At 45.7% G+C, this 13,023-nt stretch overlaps 1 protein-coding gene and 1 long non-coding RNA gene across 5 annotated transcripts in view; one reads left to right on the top strand and one right to left on the bottom strand.

Moving 5' to 3' along the window:
• GNAO1 (G protein subunit alpha o1) overlaps nt 1–8,386 on the bottom strand; it is a 164,003-nt gene extending 155,617 nt beyond the window's left edge. The window contains exons 1-2 of one of the 3 annotated variants that reach the window (XM_017679047.3): nt 7,467–8,386; nt 7,206–7,248 (exon numbers count right to left, since the gene is read on the bottom strand). In XM_017679047.3, coding sequence (XP_017534536.1) covers nt 7,206–7,248; nt 7,467–7,584 — 161 coding nt within the window. In that variant the 5' untranslated portion in view covers nt 7,585–8,386. The remainder of the gene's footprint in view (nt 1–7,205; nt 7,249–7,466) is intronic. The other 2 variants (XM_073226505.1, XM_073226506.1) reach the window with 2 other exon arrangements.
• A 155-nt stretch (nt 8,387–8,541) lies between these two features.
• The window catches only part of LOC108408794 (uncharacterized), a 238,190-nt gene continuing 233,708 nt past the window's right edge, over nt 8,542–13,023 (top strand). For both annotated transcript variants that reach the window (XR_005056811.2, XR_005056810.2), the window contains exons 1-3: nt 8,542–8,689; nt 10,074–10,180; nt 12,291–12,340. This is a non-coding gene — a long non-coding RNA (uncharacterized lncRNA). The remainder of the gene's footprint in view (nt 8,690–10,073; nt 10,181–12,290; nt 12,341–13,023) is intronic.

The raw sequence follows: 13,023 nt of genomic DNA, 5'->3' as shown, positions 1-13,023 counted from the left end.
CAAGGCTGATTTGGCAGTATGGGAAAGCTGTCCCCAGAAATAATTTTCCACAGAAAACCAAGCTGTTGACTAAGACAGAGAAAATCCACAGTAAATCTTGGTCATGGAGTCTTATCCTTATATATTAACCCCCCTTTCTTTTTTCTCCATTCTTGGTTGAGCAATCAAGTGAGTAGGGGTACAAATTGACTATTAGCCTTGAAGGATTTTATTTGAATTTTTTTGGTGCTATGAAAAGCACAATGTTTTTCCTCTTCTCTGTAAAGAAAATGAGAACTAAAGATGGCTCAGCAGATAAAAGATGTGGGCGGTAAATAACTCCCACTCTTCCCCCCACTGCATTTCAGGCTTCTAGGTTTCTCTTTCTTTATCTTCCAGCTGGAAACCTGAAAGAGGCCTGAGAAATTCAATGGTGAAAGCCCATATCCTAGTTAAGAGATGAACCAACTGGGGCTTAGGGGCTAAATGACTTGCCCAAAGTCAAATTAGAGAATGAATCCAAATTGAAACACTGTTCTCCTGACCCTCCCCCACTTTTCCTGTTCTGCAAATTTCCCAACTCCCTGGATCTTAGGCACCTGAACCCAGGCAAGTTCCTTCCTGTGAAGCTATCCCTGGTGGAAGCCAGGTCTGTCTCCATTTCTAAGCATCCTGAAAGCCACGTACCAACCACTTCTCCCTCTAACATGTCACTGGGTCTCTCCTCCCAGGAACATCCTGTTTTCTTACTAACAGGATACTCAGATCCTCTCTTTGGTTTGAGAACCACGTCTGCATGAGAAGTTTGGTTAGATGCCTGTCAGGACTGTGACTCTCCTGGCTGACAAAGCTTTGTAGTTGAGGTTGCTGTTATGCAGTTATCTTGGCTTTAAAAGAACTTTCATGGGTACCCCCTACTCTTGCAGGATGGAACCATAATTGATGCTTTTATGTTTAGAATCCTGCATCAAAGACCTCAAGACCCTGAAAATGAAGGTAATTTTCAATTTCATAGACCACTTAGAACAGGAAAGGAGCTGGGGGGTAGCTCTGGTGCAACTCTTTCAGGAAACCGAGTCCCAGATAGGCAGGGGCAGAGCTACTTGTCTTGACTCCTGGTCCAGTGCTCTTTCCCACTCTTTGTAGTATCACTCTGGCCTCTTGGGCTGAAGCAGCTGCACCATCAGCAATGTCCCATCAGTTACAGTAACATGGTTTGTGACGTAACTGGTGCTGCAGAGCAGGTAATGGGAAGAAGCGGCAAGCATGAAACACAGTGCCCCGGTTGAGGATGTCATGGGAGCCAAGGCCCACACACTGGAGTATTCCGTAAGGAAAGGGAACACCCACTAATCAGTCAAAGAAATACAAACTACAGCTAACATGTGTATAATGATTTCTAGAAAATTGTTGTTAAGGGCATTTCATATACTACATCATTTAATGCTTACAACCATCCTGTTGGGTAGTTATTTTTATTATCAGCCCCATTGTACAGGCAAAGGAACTGAGGCACAAAAAATTAACTTGTTTAAGGTCACATATTTAGTTAGTGGTACAGCCAATATGTGAAGTCAGGGGGCCTGGTTACACAGTCCATGCTCTTAATCACCCCTCCATTTTAGAGAAATATACTTCTCTAAATATGAAACCACATATTTATTTGACCCAGTAACAGGCCACTGCTCCTTCCTTTCCTCCCCCCTATACTAATGACTGATTTGTTGGGTGGTTTCTTTTCTCATCAGTATTGTGCAAAAATGAGAGGCACAGAACAAAATAAGGATGCGATGCAAATTTGAACAAATATTTAGAACACAATTCATTTGAATACTTTCAAACTTTTTATGATGATGCAATCAACAAGAAAGTGAGGTGGACTGCCCTTCTCATAGCATCTGCTGCTTTTAAACCCACGGGTGCATGTGTGTACCCACATATACACATATATTTTTTTCTCCTTTCAAAATCAAAAGTTGTTCTTTGCTATACCAAATTTGGGGGTAACCTTTTCCAAAATATTTTTTTCAGTTTGAAATCATCCCCTCATCAGCTCATCTACTGTCTTTCAGATCACGATGTGCTCTGGTGATAATGGTCTGTTTAGTTTTCTAAGAAATGAGAGACAAAAAACACTCTGGAAGACAGGGAACCAAGTTCCTGCAGCCAGCCAGACTGAGCCCATGTCAGAAAAATAGGATCTTATTCTACTTATACTACATCTCCAGTGTTAACAGAGAGGCTACTGTGAGCAGCAGAAAGCCATGAGTGGGCCTGCCTTAGCTTTTAGCATATGTGACGTGTTAAGTGCAATATAAGCCGGGGAGTTCCAAGTGCTAAGGGAACAGGGCAGTGCTCTGATTCTGGGCACTGTAAATCTACTCTAGAGCATGCAGAAAGAACAGAAATTCTGGGTTCCTTGGAAGCCATGTCAAGTCCACATGAAGTGTCATCCATTTAATCTAATCGGCAACAATCCTTTCAACGAGCAGAAAGGGTCTATTTCAGAATCCAACAGGTAAATGAGGTTCAAGAATTCCACAGCTGATTCCTGAGGAGATCAGGTGGACTGTTTGCTGTTCTTCTGGCAGGAAGGTCTGCTGGTATTTACAGCTCACTGAACAGTAAGGAGGGAGAGAATACCATCCATCAGCAAAGGAGAGTTCATCTGCTACTTGATCTGATATTCTGTTTGCACTCACACTGTCTCCAGAGAGCAAGGTGCATCCATTTAAATACACATGGAGACAGGAAGGGGGTGGGGAGGAGCAGCCGAAGCGATGACTGCAGAAATAACAAGTGTACAAATCTAGAACAGTAGCCCTCAATAGAGCGCTGCCTCAACAGCGAACCCTTTGGGGATGTGCGGGACATGCCCTTTAGATGGCTGCACTTTTGACAGAGTAATGGCTCCAAGTTGCCATTCACCTCTACACAAGCCACTCAGTAGGTGCTGAGTAGTGGTGTGTTGAATGAACACAGGCTTGTCCTGAACCTAAGCCAAACAGTAAACACCCTAATTACAAGGTGAGGGTCACCTGGCAGGAGGACACCACCAGCTTTCGGCAGTAGGTGATGTCTTAAGACTGCCTTCCCTGACAGGCTGGGGTCTGTGGCTGGAATCTCCCACTGTAAGAGTTGGGATATTTGTATGAACAGCTCACCTCTTCACCAGGCAAATCCTTAAATTTGTTGTACAGGCAACCTTGGGAATGAATGCACACTCAGAGTGCTCCATTTTACTGTGTTCATTTATATAATGTCTACCAGCTAGCAAGTCATGCCTCACTGTCACCTTCGAACTGTCTTATCTTCCTAAAAATCCACTTCGTGCTCCAGCAACAGTTAGCCTGAATGCGACATCACAGAAAACTCAACACCTCAAATGAGGGCCAACTGTGGTACCCGTAGCAACTCCACAGTTCATTTTACATTTTCATCAGGTAGATGGTCCAAGCAGTTGTCACTATTTGTTCAGAACAGGAAGTCACTCAAAGTGATATTCTGTTTATTTCATATTTCATTAAGGGATTTCTATGTAAGGGTTTTAGTAATTAAAATAAGCACTTCCTTTTAAAATTCTGATTAGTCTTAATAGAAGGGTCCCTTTGATTGACTGCAAAAATGATGAAGCTGAATCACAGGTAAGGTCTTGACCTCCTAACAAGCAAAATTATTTAAAATGCCACACATACAAAAAAGTTATACTCATGGTATGTGTAAAATTATATTTCTGCTATCTCAATGATCGCTGTTTATTTTTTAGTGCTGAAATATTTTGGATAGTCTGACACAGCTCCCAAACACTAGTTCATAATCACATATACAAAGAAAAAAAACCTTAGCAAGCTATGTCCAAGTGAAATTTTTAATAAAGAATTAAGAATCAGGCTTTTAAAATGACAGTGTAATCTGTTAAGTTCATCTCTTAAATGGATGGATGCAAATTTCTCATTACAATATGTTTTAAGCAAAAGAATTTCAAAGGTCAGTCTCTCTGCAATGTTCCTAGGCTGATGTGGGTGTTAACACTGTTCTAAGCAGCATCTGCCAGCCAATCCTTTATCATGTAACTTCAGTTACTACAGGCATATATGGAAGCTTATTCCTTCTTCTAATCAGCAAGCTACATCATAGGTGAAAATATAGGCTAAATGGAATGGCTCTTTGCTCTTCTGGAGATGGTCTGGAGATGTGTGAATATCAGTACCCTTCCTCTCCAACCAACAGGCTGCCCATTTAAACCCCAGTCCTCATTAGGCTCACTCACAGAGAATTAGTTTCATCTGCCCATGTGAAATAAAACAGCATCCAAATTAAATGTATGGCCTGATAGGTTGGTCACCAATTGTATAACATGGGCAAGTCTGAAATTGCTTTCTGTAAATGCTGCCTGGATCGGCAGGCCCAGCCCCACTCACAGTACAATCCTCCTGACTCCAGTGACTCTCGGTCAAATGGGGATGGGGAAAATCATCTCTGCAAGGGAGGACTCAAAAGAATTTGTCACCATGATACAGTGACACCAATCCCACATTTTGTGGTTAATAAAACAAGTCCTGCAACCAGCTTGGCACAAGGCCCTGATCTATTTCAAGCCAAGCTAGAGGGCCCACAGGAAAAGCTGCCATTCATGAGTGCTTCAGGAGGACAGGATACCAGGGTCCCTTGCAGTAAAATTGGTATGAGCCAGAAATCATTCTGATTGACCTTTTGAGCACACCTAGCCTATTTCTTAAAGATTTGGTGTATTAAAAAAATTAATAGTTTTACCTGATATTTTTTCCCCCAAAGGTATTCTATGGACATGAGAGAAGAGAATTCAGGGAAAAAAGAAATGCTCAGATATCTCAAACATCAAACACTTGATTTCTCTCCCCTCAATTCAGTGTAACCAAATATGAGACTCACAAGACTTCCCTGGGAAAGTCTGCATACAGCCTTCACTTGATTTCCTGCCCCAGTAAATAACGAGGAATTTTCATTCTAAAATGGCACACCTATTTCCTTGGAGAGCTGGGTTGTCTTTGAGTAAAAAAAAAGGTGACTTACCCTTTGGGGGATTCGGTATTATTTTTAAACATCTTATTCAATCAACCTAATTTATGGGGCATGTTCGGAAAAAGCAGGTAAGGAGGTGCTTTGGCGAATGCAAAGTTAATTTGCAGACTCCAGCATACCACCCCCCAACTCCACGCCTCCGCGGGGCGTTTCCGAATGCCTTCGGCCTCCTCCGAAGAGGCTCGGCTCTCTCCGCTGTGGCTCAAACTCGGCTCCGAACACTGCCGAGTCTCTTCGAGCCGAGCGCCCAGCCCTCGACGAGACGAGCCGAGCGCCATCGAACTGAGCCCGATCGACTTTTCCGGCCTCGGCTGGGCGCTGTCCACCACTCTCAACGCCTGAAACCTCACCCAGTTCCAGTGGCCGGAGCTTCTACCAGGCTCCGAGCCCAACACTGCAGATTATAGACTTAACGAAGTTTTGAAACGTCCCCCTTGTGGAGAAAGCATTTACCGACCTGCAAGGGCTCCAGGCAAATGCAACATGCACCTTGTTGCAAAGAGCAATTCCCCAGGCCCCTCCTCCCCATCCATTTGGGTTGCACAAGCTCCAGAGAAGCCTTAGGCCAAATTACCCGTGGCTCAGAGGGGTGCGGCGAGCAGAAGGAACCTCTGCAATGAAAGCCCCAGGGACCTCTCGAACAAAAATAAGAACATGTTAAGCAGGCGAGGGAAATTGTCTCCGAGTCACTATTCCCTACCATCATGGCGCCGCCTAGAACCCGCTTGTCATGCCTGTTACACATGCAAGATTTTTTGCATCTTGGTTCCGAAACCGCAAGCCTGCTTCGTCTCCCACCCACCTTTCCGCGAAAAGAGGTTTTTATTTTCCATTGTTTTCCTGAGGGATGCAATTACTTCGGCTATTCTGTCAAGTTGAAAAATAATCATTTTTGTTTACTGCACAGCAACCCCTAATTAGGAGCTGTGTGTGCACGAAGGTGTCACAGCAAAGCGACGTGCAATGCTCGCTAAATGGCCTTAACGAACTCCTCCGTCCCGAACTGACAGGTCAACGGAAGCAGCAGGGCCAGGAGGCCCTGAGGGCGCATACCCCTTCACTGCAGGCCACCCCCACCCCAAGCAAAGCTGCCTGTGGGCTTACCAGAAACTGCCAAGTGGATGGGAGTGGGAAGGAGGGGCGAGGTTCCTTATTGAGAAAGTGTGGAAGGGAAGGAATATCCCATTTTGTTTTAATTTTCAACCATCACTCAAATCCACCCCCAGTTAATTAGGAGGGGAAACTGATATCTAAGGCAGAAGGGGGCGGCAGCAAGTGGGGCCTGAAATCCGCACTGTGGATACATTACATGGAACAAGGCCTATGCAGAGTGTAAATAAATACATAGATAAAGGCCACAGAGCAAACGAAAATTGTCAGTGTCAGGAGAGCAAACGCTGGGAAGGTGGGGGAAGAAGGGGGGCAGTAGGGATGGGCATTCAGTCTCACAACCAGTGTCCCCCTTCCACCTCTGCCTTGGATACAGCTGTGCCAGTTACATCCATTTGGAAAACCACCCATTCTTACCACATGCCCCTTCTCAAAACCCTCGCCCTTTTTTTTTTTTTTTTGGTCGGGGGTGGGAGGGGGAGGGCAGAAACACAGCCTCCAATTCAGCACTAAATCCATGAACAGCAGACACTTGATCCTCCACCCCAGTCTAGGGCTGGGTCCCCTCCATGTTTTAGCCAAGTTCAAAATCACTGCCCCAGAAGAAGGGCAGGGGGAGGTGAATTACGGATGTGGAAGGAGGAGGAGAGAGAGGGAGGGATAAAATGCAACAGAGACAAACCGAAATGGAGACAGTAATACACACGAAATACCCAACGGGCAAGAGTAATGATCATAATCATGCCAATAGTGTGATGTTTTGATCAATATGGCGGACACTGTCATTCATACAACTACAGGCGCTCCCCTCCCCCCCGCCCCGCAATAAAAAAAGCACCCACCACGGGAGTTGGGGTGGAGGACCCAGAACCAACGTAGGCCGTGGGGGAGGGGGGTCAAGTCCAGGTCTGTGTGTGTGTGTGTGTGTGCGCGCGCGCGCGTGCGTGCACGAATTAAAAACGGGCCTGGAGAGCAATGTGGAGTGAGCAAGGTAACACAAATGATAAAAAATTATTCTTAATAAAAGTACAAATTCCAATGCCACAGGGACTTACTTCATTTGCTTCACAATGGTGCTTTTTCCTGATTCTCCAGCCCCTGTTGGGACAGACAGGGGGGAAAAACTGGTGAGTGTCAGTTTAGGGGAATAGAGGGAGCAGGGGACTAAGGCATGCAAGGGGGTGGGCGATCCTAGGCACAAGCTGGTGCCAACTGGGGATCAGGTTGCCACGGGCGCGAGAGGGGTGAGGTTGCTGGAGAAGGTGGGTACGGAGGGGCCAGGGTCGGGGAAAAAGGGGAGCAGCCCCGATCCTTACCCAGTAGGAGTAATTTCACGTCTTTGGCGGCGCTGATGCCATCCTCTTTGAGGTTTTTCTCAATCGCCTTGCTCCGCTCGAGGGCGGCTCTCTCCTCTGCGCTCAGAGTACATCCCATGGTGGCCCCTTCCCTGCCACAGCCCGCACGACTCGGCTGGCACGGCTCCCCGGCTCGGCGCGCCCCCCACCCCCCCAAAGAGCAGAGCCTGGGCTCGAAGGGGAAAAAATCACGATATCTTCCTCTTGGCTTAAAACAAAAATGTCGGTGAACCAGAGCCCCCCCAAAAGACAGCCGCTAACGAGATTCCAGCAGCTGAGGCTCGCGGCAGCTAGCGGGGCTCTGGGGGTGTCGAGGCGAGGGCGGCCGGAGTATGGGGCTTCGGAGCCGAGGGAAGAGGTGCCCGCGGTCCGAGGAGTCGCAGGCTGCAGGCACTGAGGCTTGTGCACGACCCAAAATAAATAAAATAATAGTCGAGGCAGGAGCCGCAGCCGGAGCCGGCGGAGGGTGGGGTACGGAGAGAGTGAGTTAGGGGCGCTGCTAGAGCAAGTGCATCGCGGGTCCTCCGCCGTCGGTGCGTCCGCGGCGCCTTCACCGACCCCCGCGCGCAAGGCAGGGCTGGGCAGGGGGCCGGGCCGGGGGGCAGGTCTCTAGCGGGAGGCGGTGTCGCTCGCTCCCAGAGTTCGCATCGCACGGTGGAGCCTACGGGAGAGAGAGGGAGAGCGCGAGGGAGCCGCGAGCAGCCGGGAGCTCGAGTGGGGGGAGAGAGAGGGAGAGAGGCTGGGAGGGAGGGGGGAAAAAAATGAAGCGAGAGCCAGCCAGCGAGAGCGCGCGCCACAGCCCGGGCGGGGGAGCGGGAGAGCGTAGCGCGCCGAGTGCGCCAGCGGCTCTGCGCACCCTGCACCGCCGACCGCTCGCTGACGTCAGCAGGGCCGCGCGCTGGGCCCCCGGGGCGGGGAGAGGCGGGGAGGGGGGCGGTGCGCGCGCCCGGATTCGCGGCAGCCGGCGGGGGCGCGAGCGCAGCGCGGCCTCCCCTCCCCAGAGCGCGCATCCGCGGCTTCCCGGCGTGGGTGCGTGCGGGGCGCGGTGGGGGCCTGGCGAGGGCGGGGTCTGGGGCCGGTCGCGCGCCGGGGTGCCCCTCCCCGCCCCTGCCCCCGCGCAGCGCGCGGGCTGCGCGCCTCCTTGTCAATGGAAGCGCGGGATGGGCTGCCCGCGCAGTCATCAGGTGGGTCCCCCAGCCCGGGCTTCGCGCCGCCTCTTGAGCTCGCCGGCCCGCACTCCATCTTGGGTCCAGCCTCTCGCCTTCTCGGTTGCTCGCCTGCAGCTGGGGCCGTAGCAGCCGAGGCCAAGTGACCTCAGCAAACGCGAGGAGACTGTGGGTCTGAGTAAAACCTACGTTTTCGGTATCAGCCTCGGACCTGGAGGCAGATTCGGAGTTTTCGCTTCCTGTATCCCACAAGCATTTATTGAGCACCTAGTATGTAAGAGAGGACGCTGTGAGTAGAGGAACCCAGAAATGGTGGACCAAGCCAGGGCCTGCTCTCAAGGAGCCTCAGCCCTCCCTTGCCGACGCGCACTGCTCCAAGATTCCCGGCCTTAGGTATTAGCGCAGGAGACAGTCCCAGGCTTTTGGAGGGGAGGGACAGGTTTTCAGGCTGCTTTGAACTTCTACACTTACTCCCTCAACACAACTAAGCGTTTTTGCAACTAGTCGTTCCACTGAATTCTCTTGTCCTGGCCTTTTCCCCAAACAAAAATACATACAATAAGTTTTGAATAGATTTTTAGTTAGAGAACCGATTTCCTTCCTTTTTTCATTTTTTATAACGCTTTTTCTTCATCTGTTTTTTAAACAAGACCCAGAAATCCCGGTCAGTTACTCAGTGTACTGCTAATCAAATACTGAGGAAACATGCACATATTGCCAAAGATCAGGCATGTTTCTGGGTGGTCTCCGAGATTTTAAAGAAATTAGTTCTCACTGCACAAAGTGGTTTTACAATCAGTTCCAGCAGACAGCCCCAGGGGCCCTCCTAGAGAAAGGGGCCAATAGGAAAGGTTGTATGGGGATAGGAGAGGCAAGCGGCCAGGAGAAAATGCTTTTCCTAACAGTTGGGCATTTCTGTGGCTCTGAAAGCAAACTTGTTTCAACAATAGAAAAAAAACATCCGTGTTTTGGAAATTTAACCCAGCATAAAAATACATTTGCAATGGGGGGATGAAAAAACAGTAAAGGCCCACCCAGAAGAAAACTTACTTATTTTTTTCCCTGGAGTTTTAAAAATGTATTTCCCAGTATGGGTTTGTCTCATTCTGCAAATAGCTATGTCAAAAGTTGTATGTAACATAGTTTGAGTATTTAAATTTGAATCACATTTACCTATTCTAGGAAACCGATAAAGGACTCAAATAATTGTTTAATAAAGTAAATAACTTCTTCCCTACCTCCCCCACCCCACCCCATTCACCTTTTGTGTGTGTGTTGAGTAGGGGAGCTTAGGGGATAAATCTGGTTTGCTTAAAATCAGGGTGTCACTAAAAATCAGCCTTCCAGATTCAAAACAGAGCTTAGGTGTCCAATATTCTTACAGAATTTATTTCTTCTAAAGGTTGCTGGAATGATTAATGCAGGTCTATCAGATACAGGGGGAAAAAATTCAGCTACCCAGATTCTGCTATCCCTACAAGACTGAAGACAGACTGCAAGAGTAAAGAGGTAAGAATATAACCATTTATTTGCAGATGGTGGGTCATACTTTACATTTTAATGCTCCTCATATCAAAATTTTAAATTTAAGATCTTAGGCTCTTGGGGGCATTGCGGCTTGTATGGTTGAATCAAACTATCCTTGATTTTACAGATAATTTATTCCTTCTTAGTATCATGTATGGTGGAGGCACAAAACTGTGTTTTGTACTTTTCTCTGCTCACTTAGTACATATTAAGCACCTATTTACCATGAAGGGGTGGGGTAATGTTCTAGGCACTATAGATATTGTATTTCAGGTTTGTCTATTCTGTTTTCTCTTTCTGGGTTACTTTGCATCTTTATAGCTGGGCTTCATGGAGGACTAATAATAATCTGCTTCATCTGTATGGTACTTTAGAGTTTATGGAGCACTTTTATGAAAATTATCTCATGTGATCCTGACACATAAACCCCAGTTAGGCATTGTGAGGGGAACATCATGGCTGAGTGGAAAGAGTCGGGACCATGAATCCGAATCAGCCTGGGTACCCATTTTACAACTGAGAAAACTGAGCCTCTAAGGATTTGAACAACTTGATCGAGGACATGCAGTCATTAAGTAATAAACCAGGGTTCATTTTACAGGTTTGTAGACTATTTGAGAAATGGCATATTGTATAAATATATGAAGTGTCCTTCCCAAACTCACAGAAAGCTCACAGCCCCAGAACCTAATGGTATCCTGGTCCCCGACAAAGGAAGTGAGGATGAGAGCATATGAGTCTTCTGTGAGTTATTAGTAATTAGATAATACCATAATTACTTAATTTTTCTACAGTTAATTCCTGTGGGAATGGGGAAATTACAATCCAGCATCGAGAGTGATCATGGACAGATTTCATTTGGTTTTATTTCTTACGAGCCACAGAATTATATTTCTCTGATTATTGCTGTTGGACAGAGAATGTTGCTCATTTACTCCATCCTCAGTCCACATTCCCGCTTGCCATACACAGTGTTCAGCATATTTTTAATTTTATAAATAGGTAATTAGAATGTTATATATACTCTCTAAAAGGAACAACAGTGAAAGACTGCATTAAATTGCTTTTTTACTACATATGGCTCCTAATTCTGGAGGACAGTGCTTTTAGGTATATGCATGATCTCCCAGTTCTGCCATACAAAATGAGGGCTCTAATCAGATGAACTGAATTTCCTTATTTTCTCCCTTTTGTGATCACTTTAATTAAATATGCATGTATTGACAATCTACTGTGTTTAATATATTGATTTAGACTCAAAGGGAGGTTTAGATATGAGCTTGAATTCGTGAAATATTGAAAACCCTGGAATGTTTTCTCAAAGCCATTCATGTCAGAATCAACCGGGGTGATTGTTAAAAATTCAGTTACCCATCTTTATTTCTACCAAGTCACTCTTCTGTAGTCTCCGTTGATAGCCACTCCCCAAGTGATTTTTCTGTATACGCTGTGCTAAGTCTTACACAGAATCTGTATGTGCTAATTAATTCTGCTAGAAGCTTACTTTCTTAGAGTCCAAATATTTCACATATTTCTGAATTCAACTTTTCTTTGTTGACTAGTTTTTTGTATTTCTGTCAAATGAAAAAACTATGAAAATTACTATTCCTTATTAGCATAACTGTCAGAGAAAGAAAATAGGCTAAAATGTGTGGTTCACGAGCTAAGTAAAGCCAAACTAATGGCAAGTGAGTTAGGCACTTTAGGGAGAATGGTAGATCACTAGAGATCTTGGGTTTCTGCACTAAAGGGTTATAATACCTCACAGTCTTAAGTGGTAAATGTAATTTAGAAGAATGTAAGGATGACTTAGTGTTTTCTGATAAATATCTGGTATTGACAGAAGATGCTGATCAACATTTTTTTTATGTCCCTAAAATACAGGCTTCCTATTCAGCCCCTATTCAGCACTTCTCTCACTCATATTATTTTGTGCACATCTCCCAGACCTCCCAGAGAAGTTCTCAGATGTTATTGTGCATAAGAATCACCTGGGATGCTTTTTGAACTGGATTCCTGGGTCCCATTCCTAGAATTTCTGAATCAGTAAGTCTGAGGTGGAGCCCATTTATAATTATACCTTTTCCCTCAGGTGATGCTGGTGCAGTTTGAGAAATACATCACTGGACTGTAAACTTTGAGGTGAGGCTGTTGTCTTATCACTTTGTTTATAGCCCCAAAGATTGAGTATGACTCACTGCCTGTAGGTCATCCATTTTGATACTTGTAAACTGAATTCATCTGTCCACAGGCAAGGGCTAAATCAGATTCTTTATCAAGGTTTTTCCCAGATAATAAAACCTTTTCATTTTCCTAATAGAAATTTTGTGACTTGATGATTCTATAAATATAAGTTTTAAGATAGGGTGAGTTCAAAAAGGTAGTAGTTTGTTTTCAAGTAAGGTTCTGAAAAATGAAATGATATGGATTCTAAACAAACCCATGTGAAGTTTATTGGTGTTTAGAAGCTGGTGAGAAGAGTGTATGCCAAATGTTTTTGAAGTTCCCATCAGAAAATTCTTTGCTGAATGTTGTGTCTCATTAGTTATTTGCAGAGTTCATGGGAAAAAAAAGTTTATTTATAATTGTTGGGAATAAAGATGCCATGGGAAGAAATAAAGGTTTTGTGTATTTTTAAATGAAGAGACTTGCATGAAGGAGCAGATTAAGGCTTGTAGGTAATTGAAGAGAGCTCTTAAGTTATTGAAGTCCATTATGTGGTCATTCTTGAGAATGTTGTTTGATGTGTACTTTGATGGTTCAAGAACCCCCAAAGAGGGTGTGCTTTGTGATTTTTCTCAATTTAGGACAGCAGGAAAGTCCCA

The sequence above is a fragment of the Manis javanica genome, chromosome 17 (assembly GCF_040802235.1).
Source record: "Manis javanica isolate MJ-LG chromosome 17, MJ_LKY, whole genome shotgun sequence".
In the NCBI taxonomy this organism is placed as follows: domain Eukaryota; kingdom Metazoa; phylum Chordata; class Mammalia; order Pholidota; family Manidae; genus Manis; species Manis javanica.
The sequence above is the reverse complement of the archived record's forward strand: the minus strand, read 5'-3'. Positions and strand labels throughout refer to the sequence as shown.